This window comes from Vulpes vulpes, chromosome 2 (genome assembly GCF_048418805.1).
Source record: "Vulpes vulpes isolate BD-2025 chromosome 2, VulVul3, whole genome shotgun sequence".
Taxonomy (NCBI): Eukaryota; Metazoa; Chordata; class Mammalia; order Carnivora; family Canidae; genus Vulpes; species Vulpes vulpes.
In genome coordinates this window covers 48,609,645-48,632,057 of record NC_132781.1, presented here as the reverse complement: position 1 = coordinate 48,632,057, position 22,413 = coordinate 48,609,645, and the positions used below count along the sequence as shown (strand labels likewise).

At 56.0% G+C, this 22,413-nt stretch overlaps 1 protein-coding gene across 1 annotated transcript; it reads left to right on the top strand.

Annotated features, from left to right (window-relative positions):
• Positions 1–56: 56 nt before the first annotated feature.
• On the top strand, positions 57–21,602 carry RABL6 (RAB, member RAS oncogene family like 6). Its single transcript, XM_072748055.1, has 15 exons — positions 57–503; positions 8,480–8,614; positions 10,144–10,191; positions 11,567–11,619; positions 12,248–12,339; positions 14,445–14,585; positions 14,944–15,049; positions 16,656–16,759; positions 18,170–18,474; positions 18,667–18,817; positions 19,473–19,688; positions 19,759–19,996; positions 20,182–20,353; positions 20,781–20,836; positions 20,917–21,602. The coding sequence occupies exons 1-15, from the start codon at positions 374–376 to the stop codon at positions 21,115–21,117; spliced, it is 2,148 nt and encodes a 715-aa protein (XP_072604156.1). The 5' UTR covers positions 57–373; the 3' UTR covers positions 21,118–21,602.
• Positions 21,603–22,413: the final 811 nt, after the last annotated feature.

Genomic DNA, 22,413 nt, shown 5'->3' with positions numbered 1-22,413 from the left:
CGCGCATGCGCACGCCCCCGCGCCGCCGCCCGAGCGGGGCCCTCACGGCGCCCCTTAGCGGCGCGCCACGCCGAGTCCGCTTCTGCGCGCGTCCCGTCGCGCATGCGCGCATCGTCTTGGCCCTCGCGGCACCCCGTAGCCGCGCGCCTCGTCAAGCCAGCGCCAAGATGGCGGTTCTGACAGACGGAGGGCGATCGCGCCGGGGGTCGCGGGGGCCGGAGCGGAACCGCCGCGGCTGAGCCCGCGAGCCGCCCTCAAAGTAGGCGCCCGGCCGCCGGGACTCAGGACATGGTGCGATCCGCGCCGAGCCGCCGCCGCCGCCGCCGCCGCTGAGCTCGCGGGCCGCGCCGGGCTCGAACGTGGGAGCGGGAAGATGTTTTCCGCGCTCAAGAAGCTGGTGGGGTCGGAGCAGGCTCCGGGCCGCGACAAGAATATCCCCGCCGGGCTGCAGTCCATGAACCAGGCCCTGCAGAGGCGCTTCGCCAAGGGGGTGCAGTACAACAGTGAGTGCGGGCTGGGCCGCAGGGCTCCTGCCGGGGGAATGTGGACAGCGGGGTCCGAGGGCGCGGGCTGAGGAGGGCGCTGCCCCACGGGGTCCGCAGGTCCGGCCGCGGGGACTGGGACGTGGCGGAGACCGGGGCGCGGCCGGTGGGTGGATGTGGCAGGTCGTGTTGGTCTCTGTTGAAGATGTGCTGAGCCCTTACCTGTGGCAGGTACCCTAGGGGCGTTCACTGGGATCGGGACTTGTTGCCCTCGGCCCGTGGCGTTTCCCTCTGACCCGTGGGTCTTTCCCGAGGAATACTGGCACGCTAAGAACTCTGTGCGTTTAGCTTGTACGGTAAAATTAGCGCAGGCGGTTCCTGGTGCGTTCTGCGGTGCCCGGATTGGCCCGGATAACCTCGTCTAAGAGTGATTCTTACATAACGTGGGGAGAGCTCTGTGGTCTGTGACGCCTGAGGGGTGGGGGGGCTCCCCGTCCGTGAGCCACGTGACAGCCTGCCCCGGAGCCGAGATCCAGCTAGTCCTGGTGCTTTGAGCATTGGGATTTTTCTTTGTAGACTTCTATGCAGTTTGAAGGGAATATCATCTACGCCACATATTCCTGCCCCACCCCCTCCTTCTTTAAAGAAGCATTTGTAAAGGATATATTTGGAAAAAGCTCACAGAAGGCGCAAAGACTCTTACTTCTTGTAGGAGACTTCTCTTCCCCCCTGAGGGAAGGAGGAGTTATTTTCAGATGCCCCAAGAGCCCAGAACGTTTCCAGTCCTGCTATAAATTATGTAAATTGCATAGCTCCTGGACGCCAACCGTTCTCTTGACCTCTTTTAAGATTTTCCATCTCGCTGTCCCTTTCCTAGAATTATTTAAAGGCTTTTTATGTTGTTTTCTGCTTTTAATATGTTCCCTTTCAAGTATTTTCATATATTTCTACAAGATTTTTGGACCCCTCCCATCCGACCCCCTTTGCTACTTTAATGGGAGCCCTCTGGTCTCTATGGTGACCTATTGCAAGTAGTCATGCACAAGATGAAGAACGTAACTGGAAAGACCTCTGTGCAGGTTTTAAAAGAGAGGTTGTTTTAGTTGTAGTCAACTCACAATTATTGTACGTATTTCTCTCACATTCAAAGAAGAGAATGGTAAGTTGAAATACTTGTACACATCTACAAAGTCTACATTTAGATTCCCTTATTTACCTTTATTACTTACAGTATTGTTTTTTTTTTTTTTTTTAAGATTTTATTTATTTATGAGAGACACAGAGGCAGACACGCAGGCAGAGGGAGAAGCAGGCTCCCTGCAGGGATCCCGACGCAGGGATCCCGACGCGGGACCGATCCCGGGTCTCCAGGAACGCGCCCTGGGCCAAAGGCAGGCGCTAAACCGCTGCGCCACCCAGGGATCCCCTACAGTATTGTTTTAAATTTAATTCTAGTCCTGTGAAAATCAGAGCTGGAAACTGTAAACTTTTCACCTTCTGAAAAGCATTCCCTGAGGAGTGTACTCCCTGAGAGCCACATTCTCTAGCTTTGATTGGTTATAAAGAGGGTGGCGCAGTAGAGTTGTTCCAGAGTAGTAAACCCAGCCTCAGATAATTGGGGGACAGGTTATGATTCCCTAAAACTGCAAGAAAGGGGATGAGATTGAGAGAAATTGCATTTACAGGGAGGTCTCCCTGTAGTTAAACAGTATGCAACTTTGAAACTTTCTGATTTCCTTTATTTATTTTTCTAAAACATTCTACTTAGAAGAGACAAGCAAGCAATCTGATGATTATACATTCAGGATTTTTTTTTAAAGACTTTATTTATTTATTCTTGAGAGACACAGAGAGAGAGGCAGAGACACAGGCAGAGGGATAAGCAGGCTCCATGCAGAGAGCCCGATGTGGGACCTGACCCCAGGACCCCAGGATCACATCCTGGGCCAAAGGCAGGCACTAAACCGCTGAGCCACCCGGGGATCCCTAGATTCAGTATTTCTTTTCTTTCCTTTTTTTTTAAGATTTTATTTATTTATTCATGAGAGACACAGAGAGAGGCAGAGACACAGGCAGAGGGAGAAGCAGGCTCCATGCAGGGAGCCCGACATGGGACTCAATCCTGGGTCTCTGGGATCATGCCCTGGACTGAAGGCAGCGCTAAACCACTGAACCACCCGGGCTGCCCTAGATTCAGGATTTCTATAGGCAAGAGCCGATGATGTCCAAGTGTAGATGTTGTCTCTTACAGAACCTAGTCCTAGGGCAGACAGGTCGTTTCCTATAAATTGCTCTGATAATGAGAAGTGGCATCAAAACCTGAATGAGATACTGGGCCATAATTATAGTTTGAAAGTTATTTGCATTCATTTCCTATAAATTGCTCTGATAATGAGAAGTGGCATCAAAACCTGAATGAGATACTGAGCCATAATTATAGTTTGAAAATTATTTGCATTCAAAGTGGAAGAAAGACTGTTACCTGACTTTGTCTATCCTTTCTATTGCCACTGGACACAATGTATTAGCCCCACTTGGTGAAGAAGCCTTAACTGGGGCAGCTTCCTGAGTAAGGAAACACCAGACCTGATGGAATTTGTCAGGATTGCCCTTGCTCAGGCCTGCAATCCTCACAAAGAAAGCCTCCAGATGCTGGGACAGCCAGAGACCTGGCCAGGTGGATCTCTGTGCTAGAATTTAAAAATGAACGTAAGCACTCTCTCAAAGTTTTTGAAAGGTTTTCAGGATAAGAGAATTTTTCCAGGGTAAGAGGGAAACAGCTTTAAGATTACATCAGGATTGTGAACAGACAGGTCATGTTTGAAAAAGAACCAGAGAACCTCTTGGAATGAAAAACATGGTCATGAAAATTAAAAAGTCTAGGGATCCCTGGGTGGCGCAGCGGTTTGGCGCCTGCCTTTGGCCCAGGGCGCGATCCTGGAGACCCGGGATCGAATCCCACGTCGGGCTCCCGGTGCATGGAGCCTGCTTCTCCCTCTGCCTGTGTCTCTGCCTCTCTCTCTCTCTCACACTGTGTGCCTATCATAAATAAATAAAAATTAAAAAAATTTTTTTTTTTTTTTAAATAAAAAGTCTGTATACAGGGTAGCTCCAGTGGCCCAGCAGTTTAGTGCCACCTTTAGCCCAGGGCGTGATCCTGGAGACCTGGGATCGAGTCCCACGTTGGGCTCCCTGCATGGAGCTTGCTTCTCTCTCTGCCTGTGTCTCTGCCTCTGTCTCTCTCTCTCTCTCTCTCTCTCTCTGTCTCTATGTGTCTCTCATGAATAAATAAATGAAATCTTAAAAAAAAAAGTCAGTAAACAGGTGAATCAGCATAATAAGTAGATTAAAGAGAGAATTAGTGCCCAGAAGAAAGATGTGCAGTTTAGAAATGAAGCAGATTCCAACACATGCCTGATAGGACTTTCAGACAGAATAGCAAGAATGAGGAAGAAGCAGTATTGGAGGAAATAAAGACTGAGGATTTTCCAGAATTCATGAAATATATAAAACTCCAAGAAGTCCAAGTCCAGTGTTTCAGAAACATACATCGCTAGACACATCATTAGAAATATTCAGAACATCGGGGTGCCTGGGTGGCTCAGTTAGTGAAGGGTCTGACTCATGATTTTGGCTCAGGTCATGAGATTGAGCCCTGTGTTGGGCTCTGCTCGCCAGGGCGGGGTGGGGAGTCTTCTTGAGATTCTCTCCCCCTCTCCTCTGTGCAGCACCCTTACCCCACTTATGTACGCATGATCCCTCTCTAAAAAAAAGAAAAAAAAAAGAAAAAGAAAAACAGAACTACAGAAACTATGTTCAGAGAGCCAAGCATCACACTGAGATGACATGGAAGATGAGGGCACTCAGCTTGCTTCCTGCACTTGGTAAAGCTGGTGCCAGAACAGAGGACAACATACAAGGCTGAGTGACCATCCAGTCCCGTCAGTGAGCACAGACCGAATAATCTAGTGAGAGGTCAAGAAATGAGATCTAGAGGGCAGCCCCCATGGCTCAGCGGTTTAGCGCCGCCTTCAGCCTGGGTTGTGATCCTGGAGACCCGGGATCAAGTCCCATGTCGGGCTCCCTGCATGGAGCCTGCTTCTCCCTTTGCCTGTGTCTCTGCCTCTCTCTGTCTCTGTCTCTGTCTCTATGAATGAATAAATAAAATCTTCTTAAAAAATGAGATCTAGAAAATCATCAGAATATTCATAACAAATCATTGCACGGAGACCAAGTAGGGTATTCCGGGAGTTCAAGGATTAACAGAATATATGTATTCTGTGCTTTACTGGTGGACTCAAGGAGAAAAGGCAGGTGTAAGAGAAAGGGTCTGTAGGGTCTGATAAAATTCAACACCTATTCATAATTTACTGAAGATAAGAGAAAACCCGCTTCTTTTTTTTTTAAGATTTTATTTTATTTTTTTAAAGATTTTATTTAGTCATCAGAGACACACAGAGAGAGGCAGAGACACAGGCAGAGGGAGAAGCAGGCTCCCTGCAGGGAGCCCAATGGGGGACTTGATCCCTGGACCCTGGGATCACACCCTGAGCAGAAGGCAGATGCTCAATCACCGAGCCACCCAGGGGCCCCAAGATTTTATTTTATTTTATTTTTTAATTATTTTATTTTTAAGTAATTGCTACACCTAACATGAGGCTCAAACCCACAACCACGAGATCAAGAGTCACACACTCCACTGACAGAACCAGCCAGGCACCCAGAGAAAACCCACTTCTAAACAAAGCAGGAACAGAGGGAACTTCTTTTACTTGTTCAAAGGTGTCCATCAAAACCTGCATTTGCGGGATCCCTGGGTGGCGCAGCGGTTTAGCGCCTGCCTTTGGCCCAGGGCGCAATCCTGGAGACCCGGGATCGAGTCCCACGTCGGGCTCCCGGTGCATGGAGCCTGCTTCTCCCTCTGCCTGTGTCTCTGACTCTCTCTCTCTCTCTCACTGTGTGCCTATCATAAATAAATAAAAATTAAAAAAAAAAAACCTGCGTTTGCATGTACTAATAAGACAGGAAGCGTTTCTTTTAAAATCCAGACCAAGGCAAAGACTCCCCACTTCCATTGAGCTTTTCCATTGGTAAATGGAATTTATCCCAGCACAAGGAAAAATAAAAGTGGGGAGGGGCAGATATATGCCCTTCCTCAGGGAAAAAAAAATTAACATAAAATCAAATTTACTAAATTTTCCCTTTGTTGGGACACTTTTAGGTGTAGGAAGCTGACCACTCATGGCTCCTTTACCACCGTCCCCAACCTCCATTTCTAGCCATGTGTAAAGTTGATAACCTGAACAGCCCTTCCCCTAAAACCATTTTAAATGTTTGAATAAAGCATTTAGAAAAACAGTGTATCACACAGTTCTTGAACTTGAATAAAGTTTGTACAGGTGTTCATTGCTCTTTTCTCAAAAGCAAAAGGGAGTAAATACTGGGAGGGAAGCCAGCTGTGAAGCTAACTTCACCCTGAGGGCATCGGCCTGACCCTGGCAGGTGGTATCTGGTTGGGGCAGGAAGAAAAACAGCTGAACCTATTCCAGAAGGGCGTCTCCTAGGGGTTCCTGCATAAAGCCAGGTCTCTGGTAAGCCCATGGATGACTGCCCCATGGGTTTTCCTTAAAATCATCAATGTGGTCTTAAAAACCGCAGGTGGAAAATTTACTTAAGGTCTCCCTAGGTGGTTAGTGTTCTAGACAGCAGGCAGAAGTGTTATAGGTGCCTTCTGATGAATGCAGCTTCAACCGCGACCTTAGCGGGACCCTGTAGGTAAAGTTCCAAGAAATGATGAGCTACCAGTGGAAGATCAGGAAACCCAGGAAATGAAGCACCCAGAGCAGGATCCAGCAGACACAGCAAACATCAGACCCTGGCCTCTGGAGATGTCAAGTTTCACAGAATGTCAAGTCATTACACAGTCACTAATGTAACAACTTTGGTGGCTGATGGTAGCTGCCCATAGGGTGGTGTCACACCAGTATAGTGTATGCCTGAAACTAACATGTTATACATCAACTATGCTTCAATGACAAATAAAGTAAGTATAATATGTTCAAAGGAATAAGAAAAGTTTGAAAATATAAGTAGGAATTTGAAGACTATACAAAAAGACCTAGTAGTTTGGAAAAGGAACTTGTCTGGGCAGCCCTGGTAGCCCAGCGGTTTAGTGCCGCCTTCAGCCTGGGGTATGATCCTGGAGACCCGGGATTGAGTCCCACGTCCGGCTCCCTGCATGGAGCCTGCTTCTCCCTCTGCCTGTGTCTCAGCCTCTCTCTCACTCTGTGTCTGTCATGAATAAATAAATAAAATCTTAAAAAAAAGAAAAAAAAGGAACTTGTCTCTGGAAAGCTAAGAGAAAGTAAGAAACTACAACCATAAAACAAGAACATGACTAGTGATATCCAGAGAATAAAAAGAGTGCAATCCTGGCCCGTGGTCAGGATGGTCTGGGGAATGGTGCTGTGGATTTGTCCTCCTGCCCTCAGCCTGGCCAGGGGTCTCCTGGGGCCAGGAGCCTGCTGCCTCCAGGGAGGTAAGCGGCACATGGCCTCTGCCTACCTCATCCTCACTGAACGAGGGAAAGGGACAGAGGCCCCTGTGTCTTCTCTGGGTCCCACCTGTTGGGAGACTGCCCTAAACTGGCACACTTCCTGCGGGGTGTTCAAGCTCATGATGGGGACTCAGGACATCCCCAGAGCTGCTTACAGCATAAGACCTGCCCTGACCTTTCTCCCAGGTTCTCCTGGGTGTTGGCTTCTGGCTGCAATCAAGTCTGGCTTGCCCAGGCCTTGAGGGCAGTGGCTTGTATCCAACCTGGTGAGATGGTAGAGCTGGTGGAAGAAGAGTGGCCCTGAGATCTGACCGAGGGGGTTCCAGTTAAGAACAACTAGCATGTCCAGAGACTACAGCTGGGACTCGGGGAGCATGAGATGGGAAGAGGTTGATGTGACCTAGTTTCACAGGAGGAGTAGTGAGTGTTTGAGAACATAAGGGCCTTGGGCGCAGGAGGGGGTGCCAGGAGGGGATGGCCAGGGGGGCCAGACCAGGCTCTAGGGCAGCTCCCCGAGCCCCAAGGCATGAAGCACCAGCCCCCCCCCCCCCCCCACACACACACCACTCCTTTGTGCACCTGCTGAGGGGCCAGTACCATTGCAGGCCCCCCCACAGGCTGCCCACCCCACACATCTTCTCAAGCCACAGCCGGCAGTGGTACAGTCCACTTTGCTCCCTTTCTTGCCCCTGCCTCCTGGCTCTACATAGCATTCCTGACTGTTTTTCATCTTTCTAGAACAAACCAGACCGTGGTAGTCTTAAACTGAACCCTGTGCCATCTCCCAGAGGCGGCTGGAAGTATATCCCGCTACACGGTGCTGTGGGATTTGGCCCTGGCCTGCCCAGAGTCCATGTACTCTGCTACCTGCAGGCTGGTTCACTGCCACATGTACACACTCAGCAAAAAGGGCACTATGTAAACTCATGTGCAGCAAGTAGAATACTGGCTTTGCTGTAACCCCACATGTGTGGCCTTGAAAATGGTGGTGCTCTGCAAAATTGTGTGCTAAAAATACCAGGGCTATGAAAAAGTAGGTTAGGAGCAAGCTATGGAAATCTAGGGAGCTGACTGAGAACACCAGCCTCCAACCTCTCCAGCGGCCTGACTGACTGTGTGAGTCAGGGGTTCCCAGGACATCCAGCTCTAGGGGAGGCTACTTTCTTGCAGGTGCAGAGTCTGAGCGGGGTTTGACTCCATCAGCCGGGGAGGAAATGCCTTCGGGGCCCTCTGGGGAACAGGGAGGGAGAGCAGGGGCCTCGGCCCCTCAGGGGTTTCCCAGCCAGCCCACGCCCAGCACTCGGCTCAGTCCCTGCTCACCAGCCATATAGGCCATGCTCTGTGTGAAGGAGAACCTGTGTGGCATATGGACTCCATTGGTGAAGTTACAGTTTGCCCCTGGTTTGATTTGCTTACCCAATCTATCCTTTTTCCTCACCAGTGAAGATAGTGATCCGAGGAGACAGGAACACGGGCAAGACGGCGCTATGGCACCGGCTGCAGGGCAAGAAGTTTGTGGAGGAGTACATCCCCACACAGGAGATCCAGGTCACCAGCATCCACTGGAATTACAAAAGTGAGGGCGGGGTGTGTGTGTGTTGGTGGGGGGACAGGGCAGGCAAGAGGCAGAGCTGGAGTGCAAGCCAGTGCCCCTTGTGCGGTGGGGGCTTTCATTGGTTCTCCCCAGGCCTGGCTCCTTAGAGACCCTTCCCCAGCTGTGGTGTCAGCGGGAGCCTCCTTGAACTCCAAGGTGCTATCATGGGGGCGCCCTTTAAATCTGCCCTTGAGTTGCCCCGGAACCCCTCTCCCACGGGACCCTGTCCAGAGAAACACCCCAGGCAGTGGCGGGGGCTCTACATAGGGAGCTGTGCCAAAGACCAGCTCAATTCCAGAGACCAGCAAAGGCAGAAAGTTCCAGGTTAAACACCTGAGAGCCTGGTAGGCTGGTACTTCCCTGCTACAACCTGCGCCAGGCCCACGTGCACTCCGCCAGCAGGAGGGACCCCTCAGTCCTTTTGAGCCTCTACACTTTACGTTTGCAAGACTGCTTCATGGATGGGATGCGCCTCGCAGTCCTCGGTTGCAGCTGGGAGCAGCAGGCCCTGTTGCTCTTCTGTCACTGTGGCAGCTCCATGAGCAGTGGATGTCATTTTCCATGTCCAGAATTCATGAAAGCAAAAGTCCTTTAAACTGTTTCAAACATTCCTATTTACTGGGAAAAAAAAATGGAATTGTCAACAGTAGGGCACATGAGGCCTGTAGAAGTTGTGATTCCCACTGAGTGATGGCCCAGCCACACCCTAGGACAGCTGCTTGGACCAGTGTTACCCCAGCTCACCAGCTGGAGCTGATGGAGCCTTAGGGCCACCTCCCATGACACCCCCTCCCGGTTGAGGTGAAGCTGGTAGTGCCAGTGTGCTCTTGTGCCCCTCAGCTTAGGGACAGGAGCATGGCAGTTCCCTACCTGTCCCTTCAGAATCCTGAGGATGGAAGGATGAGCCTAGCACTCAGACCCACCACGAGGAGACATAGCGCAGGCCCTGGGTCCTGACGTCCATCCCTGGTGAGAATCACTGAAGAAGGGCTAAGGGTCTCCTTTCTGTAAAGAAAAAGCGCAGAAAAAAAAAAAGAAGAAGAAAAAAAGAAAAAGCGCAGAAAGACAAGCAGTTCTGAGAAAGACTGGAACACAGTCGAGGCTGGTCACTGATGAGAGTCAGGCCAGAGTCTGCTCTCTGGGTGCACCTACATAGGGTACCCTGGCTGTGTAGACCCGGCCAGGGACCCGCCTGTCCCAAGGACACCTACAGGAAATGGAGGGTAGGTCAGCTGAGGATGGGCCAGGGCCGTTCACTGCAGCCTGAGCATAAGCCTAAAACAGTGATGCACCTTGCTGTCCTCCGGGGGCGGGGAGAGGGAGAGGCTGCCATTTGTGTAGAGGCCGTGGGTGGGTGTAAGGCATCCTTGGAGACGTTGCTGGTGGGGAGCCCCACCCACCTGGGGAAGAGTGGAACGTAGCACCTCCTGGACAGCCCCTAAGAGCCTGAGTGTGACCAGAAGGTCAAAGGTGGTGGTGGACCCTAATCTTCATGTCTTCCCCCATTTTAGCCACTGATGACATCGTTAAGGTGGAAGTCTGGGATGTAGTTGACAAAGGTGAGTCGTATCTTTTTATCATGAATACTTTTTCCCGACACTTCCTTCCGTGTTGTGTCTCGGGTCTCTTGACAGAAGGGCCGCTCACAGAGGCTGTTAGAGGCCTGGGTCTGTGCTGTTCTTTTCAGTTTCTGGGTCTTAGATCAACTCCCTCCTGCATCTGGGGCAGAGGAGGCAGATGCACAGCAGTGACCAGTCAGGACCATGGCCTTTGCTGTTTAAATGCGTGTTTGACCCACTAAGACAGCGCCTGGCAGTGGGGGACTCACAGGGGCTGGCAGAGGAGGAGGGTTCCAAACCCAGGAGCCTGTGGGGCCTGTCCCAGGAGCCTTTCCTGCAGCACTGTCAGCACAGTGTCCCCGGGCCCTGAGCCAAGAACCAACTTGCTGGCTTCCGAAGCCACCAGCCCTTGGGGGGACGGGGCCCCTTCCTGTGAGCGTGTTATGTTGTCACTGGTGGGAATGCCCTGTGGTGCAGCAGAGACACATTGCCACCCTGGGGATCATTGGCATGTCCTGCTTCTGCCTGTGGGAGGCACAAAGTCCACCCACCACACGCAAGGATGGCTACAGCAGGGATCCCATGGTGGTGCTGGAGGTACTGTCCTGTGGCCCCAGAGCAGCACCCGGGAGGGTGCGCATGGCCAGCCCCTGCTGACCCGGGATGCCCACTGTGCTCATAGGGCTCTGAAGGTGGCCAGGGGGTCAGAAAGAAGCTGTGGAGACCAGCAGTAGCAGGTTTTTAAATAAACAAACCCAGTGTGTGGGGTAGGAAGGGCTTTCTTAGTTTGAAGGGCTTTCTTAGTTTAGCCCAGGCTATTCCTAAGATGGAGGGACCTAGAATTCCCAGGGTGACACACAGCCCTTCCTTCTCCCTTAGAAGTATCTCAGAGATAGAGGGGAGGTGACAAGGATGGTCTGGAGCTCTTTACGGCTCAGGAGCCCCTAGAGCTGTGCCAGCTGCTGGTGTGCTCAGGGCCTGGGCCCAGCCTGGGAGGCCTGGGAGCATCCTTGGTCTCAAGGGCAGCACCTGAGAGGCTGGGCTGGGCGCTCCATCAGTCGGGGAAGGAAATGGGGACATTAGGGCCATCTTGCTGAGCAGCCCTGCTGTACCTGCCGGCGCCTTCCAGTTTAGGCCAAACTGTAGCAACCCATCAGGGTCTCTTTCCTGGCTAGGACAGAGCGGCTCCAGCTGTCAAGGAGGTCTCAGTGAGGTTGTGGTCGCTTCCTGCCACCAGTGGGGTTGCTTGAGTGCCAGCTGTGGGGGACGTGGCACCTACCAGAGGTGGGGGCTGGTGGGTAGGATGGGGGGAAGAAGTGTCCCCACCCCCGGGGCCATGATTCCCCCTGTAACCCTTGTCTGTCATCCTAACAAGGGAAGTGCAGACGACGAGGTGATGGCTTGAAGGTGGAGAATGATCCCCAGGAGGTGGGTAAGCTGCCCCCACCCCCCACCACCATGGGGCCCACCACTCCAGGTTGGGGGTTGGGACCCTCCCTGGTATTTCAGTGGTACCAGCCGGCCCCACTCCTTATGGGACCCTGTGTTGCCTACTGGTGTATTTTGGGATGGCTGGGCCTGCCTGAGCTGCTGGTGGTGACACCTGCCAGGCCCCTCCTACGTGGTCCAGGTCTGTCTGGCCCTCTGTGTGACCCTTTGCTACTGCCCCCAGCACTGCAGTCACCTGTCTCTGTGCTCTAGAAGGTTCTCTGCAAGTGCTTTCCTCAGGTCTGGAATGTACACTCTTGGCCCTCTGAGTAATGGGAAGTTTGTGAGGCTCACAAGTAGGATGTGGTTGGTGAGTGGAGAAGGCCCTAAATCAGGAGCAGAGTTGATGTGGTCCTGGAACCTGAATGGTTTACTGCTAGACCCTTTTAGGCAAAGTTTTCTGACCTGAGCTCTAGATCGTCTCATTCACGTGTTTTTTTCCAACATGAAAATGGCTGTTATCTTTCGGGTTGTGCAAGTCCTTTTCAGCCTTCCCCAGGAGACAGGGCTCACAGCTGTGGGAGCCTGGCCAGAGCACTCTCTCATGCCAGTTGTGTCCTGTCCCCAGGTGGAGTCCGAGATGGCCCTGGACGCCGAGTTCCTGGATGTATACAAGAACTGTAATGGGGTGGTCATGATGTTCGACATCACCAAGCAGTGGTAAGGGGACGCTGGCTGGAAATGTCCATTGAGGCTCCTAGTACTCTGCCACTTGGACGGCCACCCCAGTGGTCGGCCAGGTTGTGGTGACGCCTGCTGGTCACTGCTGGTGCCACACAATTAGAGGCTGTTCTTGGGCATCGTGCACACCAGCAGTTCAGTCACATGGAGGCCAAGGCCCGGCCATCTCTGGGGAGGTCCATGAGCACAGACGGGGAACATGTGGAGGGCGGGCGGAGGTGGTACAGCACTGCAGCGGGGGGCACACCTTCCACAGCCCTGTGGCCCTTCCTGAAAGTACCATGCAGAACCAAGCGGCCACTTGTTTGGGGCTCCCCAAGACACTTCTGACGTTCTTTGACTAAGGGGACTCAGCTAAGATCCCAGGGAAAGACTACGTCAAGGCACAGGGTTGTGAATGTGGGAGTGGCCAGGTGCCAGCTCCCAAGGGGCCCCTCCTTGGAGTCACATGGGCAACATGACATGTGTCAAGTGGGGTCTGCCAGGGAAGATGGGACACACTTGATTCCCCAGGCCTGCCTGGCGCCAGTGTTGCCGCCCCCCCCCCCCCCCCGCCCCCAAGCAGAAGCACAGTATGCAGGTGTAGGGGTGTTGCTCTGGCCAGGTCGCTGCTGGCTGAGACCACCAGGAGTGGAGGCCCTATACCAATGGGGACCAGCCTCCCCCGCAGGCCTTTCCAGGAACCACGGCCTCAGGCCTGCTGCCAGAAATGAATGTCTTCAAAGATGCTGAAGGAGGAACTGACAGAAGCCTGATTTAGAAATGGCCTGTGGGCCTCTACTCCATTTTCCCATATTCAGTCTGTTTTTAAAGGGTTTTTTTTATTATTGCATATGTAGTCCACATTCACCGTAGCAAAATTGATCCTGCCATCAGAAGCTGGCATGGGTGTCGTTTGGTGGGAGCCAGCCAGGTTTTCCTCCGGGTGTTCCACATACAGACTTCTGTTTTCAGAACACTGGGATCTTTTTACCTTATCTGTATAGACGCCACTTTTATCCAAGAATAGACTCATGCACAGTTGCGGGCGTCAGCCTTCCATGCGTTCACACATTAACACTGAGAATGCCCACAGGGTTCAAGTCTGAGGGATCTGACGGGGTCTCCCACTGACCCACCTCGGGGGCAGGGACTGCCCATCAGCACAAGCAGGAGAGCCCCTTGGGTGGCAGCAGGCAGCATAGCCCTTGTGGCATGGTCATGCCTATACGAGAGGCAGCCACCCCACTCTCCTGGGGTCAACACCAGGGATGACCTGCACTTCGCCCATATGAGCTACAGTGGTCCCCTCAGCCAGGGAATTAGAAGTGGCTTTTCCTGCACAGAATCTGGTACAGGCGCTATTAGCAGCCGCTCAGCTTCAGGCAGGTTCTTGGCATCACTGAAGGCAGGAGGACTACAGGAGCAGGTGGGCTGCACAGAGCAACTCTGGCCTAGGGAAAGAAAGGTATATGTGGGTCAGCCTGCTGGTGCTCAGATGCTGGGCCATTTCTTGGCGGCCTGGGACCCGAGAACACTCCCTATAGGTGGTGCCAGTCTGTCTAGATCCTTGCTGTGGCGAACAAAAACCCCCTCGTGGGTCAGCCAGCATTTTTAGTGAACAGTACAGGCCAGAACAAGGCCCAAGGGCAGGAGGGCAGGCGCCGTTGGCCCTTGGTTAACATTTCTAGTGACTGTGAGTCAAAAATAAAGCCCAGTTTGTCATGCGGATGTGCATGTCTGCAGTTCCCACTGGCTGTCTCTGGATCGGACACCCTTCACAATGCCCGTCAGTGACTCTCTGACGTGCCATCTGAGAGCAGCAGCTGTGGGTCCGGGGGGCTGGACAGCAAGCCCTGGGAAAAGCCCTGGGGGAGCCCCAGGGACTGCAGCCCCAGAGGGGGTGCGAAGACACCTCACCGGAGAGATCGCCAGGAAGGGAACTGGAGATAAAATGGCAAAAGCAAGGGCTGTCCTACAGGGTGTGGGCACTCGGCCCCCATGCTCTACGTGCTCTGGGTCCTGGGCCCAGGACACTCGACCTGGTGGCGTGGGGGTCTCGCAGTTGACACTAAGGACGTCTCTTTCCACCTGTGCCTCCTAAGGACCTTCAACTACATCCTCCGGGAGCTTCCCAAGGTGCCTACCCATGTGCCAGTGTGTGTGCTGGGGAATTACCGTGACATGGGCGAGCACCGGGTCATCCTGCCCGATGACGTGCGTGACTTTATCGACAACCTGGACAGGTGGGTGGGTGGCCCACTCCTGGGACAAAGCCCCGGCCAGGACCATGCTGTGGGCAGTGAGGGTCCTGCAAGAGGTCTTGGGATGAGGACAGCAGAACCAAGGGCTGGCAGCTGGCTTCCTGGCACCAAGCAGTCCTGTGGTGGTGGGGGAGCAGGGACCTTTGTCCCTCTCTGCAGCGGGGACGGGGGGGTTGGGGCAGATGGCAGCGAGGGCACTAGCTCTAGTCTGTCCCCTGGGGGCTGGGCCCTGGCACCAAGGGCAGCCGGCCCAGGTGTGGCCTTGGCCCAGAGTGGCTGCGCCTTGCTGTCCACTGCCAACCAGCAAGCCTCCAGACCCACTTGTTCTTTTTGCAAACAGGCCTCCAGGCTCCTCCTACTTCCGCTATGCCGAGTCCTCCATGAAGAACAGCTTTGGCCTAAAGTACCTTCACAAATTCTTCAACATCCCATTCCTGCAGCTTCAGGTGAGCCCGCACCTCCCAACCCCCCATGGCGGGGGGAAGCGAGTGGCATTCGGTTTCCCAGGGCCGCCCTCCCGAGCCCTGAGCAAGCTGCTTGGCAGTTCACCTGGACTGTGGCCATGGTCAAGACTTCCTGTGCTGGTGTTGGTGGCCGCAGGGTGGCCCACTCCATCCCATCCCCTCTATTGGGCTAGCCTGAGACCCAAGTTCTAGAACTTTCGCCGACACAGCTGCAGAACAGAGGGATCCTTCAGATGCCATTCTTGGGCCACTTCTGACTAACGGGGCAGGAACTGGAGGTGGACACCAGTGGGTGCCTGGGCCCTACTCCCTTCCAGCCCACACCGACCCCAGATGCCCTGAACATGCCACGCCCCCGCTCCTTGTGGCTGGCTGGCTGCCCGCCCTTAGGTGGACCAGGCCCCTCTGAGGTGTAGCTACAGGAAGAGCCCCACCAGGTCCCACCCCTGCTGTGCAAGCACAGAGCCTGGTTTACAGCCGTGGTAGCCCAAGTACTGGCCTGCTCCATCTTCTCTCTGAACATCTTACTTTGGAGTGATTTTAGGTTTACAGAGAAGGTACAGAGGGCTCCTGGGTCCCTTGCTCAGTTTCCCCTGGTGCCAGCCTCTCGGGTTTCCATGGTGCTTCTCTCCAAAGCCTTGGAAGCAGCGTTGTTGTACCAACTGATGCAGGGCTATTCCCCAGGTTTCCCTCCCAGGCCCAGCCCCAGCCTCCTTATAGCCGTTCTGCTGAGCCTGCTCGGGCTGAGTATCTCAGGTATCCCCATCCAAGGCCCGTCTGACATGGGCCAGATCTTCAGGAGGAAGACCACAGAGGCCCCTGCCTTTCTTGCCACATCATAGTGGGGCAGGCAACGTCTTGTCAGCAGGATGCTGGCCTGTAGCACCTCTGCAGCCACAGTGGCTTCCATTCTTCCTCCAGTACAGGTACAGGCCTGCTCAGGGAGTGGTGGTCTTTCCTCGTGTCTTTTTCTCTGGAAGGAAACAAAGGCCCCACAGACCGAGTGGTTGGTGGCGAGTTCCATTAGAGGGAGGTTGGTACGGGCATACTTCTCAGCGGTGCCAGCTGCCCGTGCACCGTGCTTTCCCTCAGGGCCCCGGGTGTTGCGTGCATCCCTCTTAGACCTGTGTAGCTTCTTACCCAAGTACAACAAGCACACCAATCCCAAGGGGAACACCCCAGGTTTCCTGTACCTGGCAGTCCATACCGGCCATGCTGGAGGAAGCAGCAGAATGTTCTATGGGTCATGGCTGTGGCTGCTGCACCTATATGGGCCCAGTTCCTGCCCCAGAGGTGGTGTATGCTCCCCTCAGCATGCTGAAGGATGCAGCAGGGAGCCTTGTGTTTAGTGTGTCAGAGCTGCCTCCCCTTCTGGGGGCACCACGTGTGGAGGGGCACAGTCGTTCTAGGTATTGCTCACGTCACCGACCATGCCCTTAGAGCCACACTGAGCTGCTTGGGTGGCACGCTAGCGCTCTGGCCAAGGCCAAGTGGCCTCCCTGTACCCTGATGCTCAGCTGCTGTGAACCCCTCAAGGGCTGGCCAAGTGAGGACACAGGGTTGAAGGGGTCTGTGCTTCCTCCTCTAGAGGGAGACGCTGCTCCGGCAGTTGGAGACGAACCAGCTGGACGTGGACGCCACACTGGAGGAGCTGTCAGTACAGCAGGAGACGGAGGACCAGAACTATGACATGTATGTCAGCCCAGGGGTGGCCCTTGGAGGTCAGCCCTACAGGCCACCTCTGTGGGAGGTGGCCTCACTCCAGAGGCCTCTGAGCTGGGGGCTCTGCCCAGCAGACAGCAATGAGGAGTGCCCCCACCTGGGCAGAGCGGACAGCTCACAGGGTGGGGGTGGTGTTAGTGTGCTGCTCCAAAACCCACAGCATTTCAGCGTAGACGCGGGCAGGGAGAACCCAGGCTGCTCCAGGCGGGGGGGTGAAAGTGGCCCTCACTGTGAGGTCACCCTTGCGGCCTATTCTGTTCTCTGCACCAGAGTGCTTTACCCTCAACACTCAGGAAAGTAAGTGCTTGTCCAGAATAAGCAGCTTGAATTTTCAGTGGTGCCCATTTCACCTAGGGAAGCAGGCACTCCCTGCAGTTGGGCCTTCTTTAACTGGCCTGACAAGCACCCAGGGGGCCCCAGCCTGATGGGCACGACTGGGGCCCGGCTGACCCAGGCCAAGGGTCCACCTTGGGCCCTGCTGACACTGGCTCCCAGGCCTTTGCGTTTGGGCTCCCAGCTTGCTGCCATTGTACAGTGGGTCTTCAGAGAGCTACTTAACCTTGGGAGAGTCTGCTAGACAGGCTAGGAATGGAGCCTTCCAGGTGGGTCGTGAGCAGCCCTTGGGTAGGCCTGGGCACTGCCTGCTCAGGGTCCCAGGGGCACCGAGAGTTGGGGGCCCTGTCCGCCCTCCACAGCTCCCGGGGAGGTACTCTCCCTTTCAGGAAGGTGGAGGCCAAACTACCCCTAAGGGCAAGTTCATCTTAGATTTTATTTGGTTCCCATAGAGAGCACCTAAATGTCAGAGATCTGGAGGCGGGGGGTAGGCTGGGGTGGGGCTGCCAACCCCCACAGGTCTGTCCCCAGAGGGCCTTTGGGTCTCCTTGGAGCCAGGTTCATTTGTTGGTTCTGGAACTAGTAGATGGTTCTGGGGGAATGAGTTTTCCTGCATGTAGGCTGCTTGGCTGGTGAGCACCACCCTTGCTGTGGAACCCATTCTGGGAATGCCCAGCTTCTATAAGCTTGGGTACGTGGCACTGGCTGGCATGTTGCCCCCTAGGGAGATGGCCCCTGGAGCCTCCTCTCCATATGTGCCCCACGGCCAGCCCTGGGACCAGGCTGCGAGAGGAAGGCAGCACTGCTGGGCAGGGGGCTTGGGGCCCTCTCCACAGCAGGTCCCATGTGTGCTGATGGATGAGGAGCTGCCAAGCCTGCCCGTCAGTATTCACTAGCCCCTTCCTTCCGGGACACCCGGCTTGATGTGATGGAGCCCATTAGGTGTGAGGTTGAGGAGCTTGGGGACCAGGACACTGCTGTCACCCTGCTCTTAGAGAGGAGACCAAGGGGAAGGTGGCTGCTCACTGCCTGCTCTGTTTCCCCCAGCTTCCTTGAGATGATGGAGGCACGCAGCCGTGGCCACGCGTCCCCACTGGCAGCCAACGGGCAGAGCCCATCCTCAGGCTCCCAGTCTCCGGTAGTGCCTCCCAGCGCTGTGTCCACAGGGAGCTCCAGCCCCAGCACACCCCAGCCAGCCCCACAGATGCCCCTCCACACCCCCTCAGCCTGCCCCTGTCCCCTGCCCCCCATGGAGGCCCCACTGCCCCCTGCAGCCCCTGCCCCACGGCGCAGCATCATCTCCAGGCTGTTTGGGACCTCACCAGCTGCTGAGGCAGCCCCTTCAGCTCCAGGTGAGCCCTGGAGTGTGAGTGGCCCACGGCGGGAGCGCCCGGTCTCTCTGGCCCTGGGAGCTTGCAGACTGGGCTGGGATCCTCCTCCCTCCTGGCAGGCAACCCCACAGCCCAGTCACCTGGGTACAGCCTGTCTTGAGCCTGGCAGGAGTGGGCACTGGACACATGGGAAGTGGCTTCTGCTGTCCACAGAGCCAGCCTCAGTGCCAGAGGCCCCAATGAAAGTCCAGAACGTGGAGGATTTTGTTCCTGAAGAAGGCCTTGACCGCAGCTTCCTGGATGACAATGGCCCCCAGCAGAATGAGAAGAGAGTTGGAGCTAAGGTCCCACAGGACAGTGACAGGTAAGGTGGGCCATGGGTGGGCCATGGGTGAGCCAAGGGGACAGAGGGATGGACTCCCTGAAGGCCTGCACCCCAGGAAGAAGCCTGCTTGGACCAGGGGTTGGGCCAGGCAAGACACAGGGACCAGCATGCAGGCCTGGCCTCCCAACCCTGCTGCTCCCTCACCACTGGTTCCTGGGTGTCTGCAGTGCATACCCCCCTGCACTACACCCAGGGCACACCTGCTGGTCTCCAGCATCCCCATGTCCCTCCAGAAATGCAAAGTAGCAGAACGGGGCCAGCGCCAGGCTGCTCTCCCACCCCCAGACAGCTGAGCCCATCCCTGCCCTGTACCCCACCCGGGGGCACAAGGGCACCCACTTCACACACACTGCTGCGTGGCGGCATATCCATCCATCTCCTTGGCCCCACCTCGCCCCCCACAGTCTGTGCCATGTCTGCCATACCAGCGGGTTCCCTTCGCAGAGAGCCCCCAAAACCTATACTGGTCCTGGACAGGTCCCCCTTGCTGTCTGTTCTCCCACACATGCTGAGTGCCAAGGATAGAGCAGGCCTGCGGCCAGTGCCCATGGGTGCCCCAGGTCTGGGGCTCAGGGTGGGGAGGGGGCTCTCTGTGCCCCCCCGTGACCTCTGACCCCCTGCCTCTCTTTTGCAGCGATGAGGAGGCCCCAGGCGGGAACCCACTGGTAGCAGGTTTCCAGGATGATGTGGACATTGAAGATAAGCCACCTAGCAGGCCCCTGCTGCCCGTGGGCCCCATCACCAAGGAAAACATCACTTCTTCCAGTGAGGAGGAAGCAGAGAAGGTGGCAGGGCACCCCAAGGCCACTGTCCCCATCCCCCAGAAGTGCTCTGAGCCAGAGACCAAACGGTATGTGTATGGGATCCACCCTGGGGGTGGTGGCAGCCAAGAGCACCCTGACTTCTCCCTTGTCCCAAAGGCCCTCCATAAAAGCTGCCAGGCTGCACAGGGGTATGGCTCCCAGGGCTGCAGAGTCCCGCCAGCCAAGCACCCGCAAATCCCCCGCTGAAGGCCCCTCTGGAGGCCGTGAAGAAGGCAAGAAGGAGCAGGCAGTGTCATCAGAGAGTGACCCCGAGGGGCCCATTGCCGCCCAGATGCTGTCCTTTGTCATGGATGACCCTGACTTCGAGAGCGACTCAGACCCTCAGCGGAGAGCGGTGAGGAGGGTCTGGGGCCCACTCCAGTGACTGCACAGCACAGGGGCTGCCATGTTCTGGCTGCCACATCGGACCCTGCTGGCCACCCGGGCCCCAGGCTTGTCCCCTGCCCGAGAGATGCAGGAGCCGTCCTGCAGGGTCCCATGACAGGGCGCCAGCCACCCAACCTGCCCACTCTTCTGCAGGACGAGTTCCCGGTGCGAGAGGACCTCTCAGAGGAAACTGATGAGGATGCTGCTCCTGCCCAGCCCCCCCCACTCCCCAAGCCCCCCGTGGCCTCCTTCAGACTGAAGAATGACTCGGACCTCTTTGGGTTGGGACTGGCAGAAAATAGCCACAAGGATATCAGTGATGAAGGTACTTTGGGGGCCTGGGTGGGCTGGGGGCACCTGGCTGAGTGCATCAGGGCCATATGGGGGCTTGGCAGCGTGTACTTTGAGTCCAGCCACCCCGGGAAAAGTTGCATGGTCAATAGGCCTGTGGAACACTCATGGTGCCATGTGGCCCCGGGCAGCCACATGCTCCCTATCCCCTGAGCCTAGCTCGCCCCAACGAGCAGTGTCACCAGAGACATGTCCCAGAAGTTCCTTGTCACCAGAATGCAAAGAAAAGGACCCTCCCAGGCTCGTGCTGGGGCTGAAGGTCTGCCTGCAGGCCAGCATGTGCTCCCGGCGAGCAGAGGCCGTGGTGTCACAGTCTCTCTTCTGGGTGGTGCCAGCAGCCAGGGGGACCCCTCCCCACACCTCCCCAGGAGCTGCAGGCACGTGCTGTCTTGTCTCCACAGATAAGGAGGGCAAGCCTCCCACGAAAGAGAAGAAGAAGAAGAAGAAAAGCAGAGAGGTAGGCACCCTGCCTCCTAGGTGCCCACTAGGCAGTGCAGGGTCCCAGGGCCCCCCCAACCTGAAGTGCCCCTTTCCTAGGAGGAAGAGAAGGCTGTGAAGAAGAAGGGCAAACATAAGAAGAGCCGGGACAGGGAGGAGGGCAGGCAGGAGCGGCGGCGGCGGCGGCCCCGGGGCACCGAGAGGACAGAGAAAACAGCAGGGGACGAGCTGGAGGCCTTCCTGGGGGGCGCAGCCCCTGGCGGCCACCTTCGCGGGGGCGGGGACTATGAGGAGCTGTAGGCCTCGCCTTGCTGACCGCCTGCACCGCTGACCACCTGTGCTGGATGGGCCACGGGCCCACTTGCCACTCACTGGGGCTGCTGGGCCTGCCCGCAGGAAGGGGGCCAGCGGGCAGTGGGCGGGGCTCTGCAGGCTGCAGGGCCCCCCAGCGCTTCTCAGGGATGGGACTGAGGCCCAGGAGGCCGCAAGGCTGTTTACAGGGCGGGGCACATCCTCGTCACTGGCCTGGCTCCTGCTTGCCCCCAGCCCGCTGCACTGGCTCTCCCAGGCCCCCTGCACGCCAGGTGGGCCCTGCTTCCTGCCCCTGCCGGCATGGGGGTCAGACGCCAGGCAGCACTGGCGCCTCTCCCGGGCGGGCTCTTCCTGGGCCTGGGGTCCAGCTTTGCACTGCGCAGGGCTTGCTGTTGACCCAGCCAGGAGGCCCTCACTGTTTGCTCTCGTTTTCCTTCAACACTCCACCCATAAAGCTCTCCTGTTTTACTGAGTGTCTGTGTGTACTTCTCCCTGTAAGGCTTCGGGGGGGGGGGGGGGGGGCTGGGCTGTCCTCACTTCCCTGCTCTTTCCCATGTGGTCCAGGGAGGGGGTCTGCAGAGGCCTTCCCAGGAGGCCCACTCCAGGTGACCTGTGTGTGCAGGCTGCCCAGCATCACCACTGCCCTGCACCCCTGTCCCAGCCCCCCTAGGGCAAGTGCAAGTCTGCTCTACTGGCCCCTGCTCTTCCATCTGGTCCTCAGTGCCTCTCCTCCCTGCCTCCACCCAGCATCTCCCTGCAGACCCTGCTCCCTCCAGCTGCCAGTAGGGCCCAGCCCCCACCCACAACCCACTGTTGCCATGAGAACCAGGCCCAGGGAGGGAGGGTGGAGGTGGTAGTCAGGCCTCCCCTCAGGCCTGAAAGCTTCCCCTTACCCAATTCCTGTGCCTACACTACACAGTCTGCTCCCTAGAGGCTGCAGGGCAACTGTCACTGGGCTGGGGGCCAGGCACTAAACTGACACCCTAGGGACTTCCCTGAGCCCACAGCCTGCAAGATGGACTGCCCAAGTGGAGCCCACTAGAGGTGGGGACCAGGCTGACAAAATGAACTTGCTCAGGGTCCTAGATCTACTGGATTTACAACAGGGCGGGTCCTGCCCTTGGGACCCAAGGGCATCTGTGAATCAATCCTCTGCCAAGTCAGACTGTGCCCAGGCTCAGCGTCTTGCTTGGGCGGGGCTAGAGGGCCAGAGGATGGAGGTTACCACGTGGTTGGCAAGTGGACCATATACCGACCAGCCCTCCACCCACCCAGACGCAGGTC

What these genes read in the sequence shown, in the direction of transcription:
- RABL6 (XM_072748055.1), top strand. Translation starts at nt 374, where the DNA reads ATGTTTTCCGCGCTCAAGAAGCTGGTGGGGTCGGAGCAGGCTCCGGGC. An exon ending in CATCCACTGGAATTACAAAA is followed by an intron (nt 8,615 to 10,143) that starts GTGAGGGCGGGG and finishes CCCCCATTTTAG; the next exon opens with CCACTGATGACATCGTTAAG. An exon ending in TTTATCGACAACCTGGACAG is followed by an intron (nt 14,586 to 14,943) that starts GTGGGTGGGTGG and finishes TTTTGCAAACAG; the next exon opens with GCCTCCAGGCTCCTCCTACT.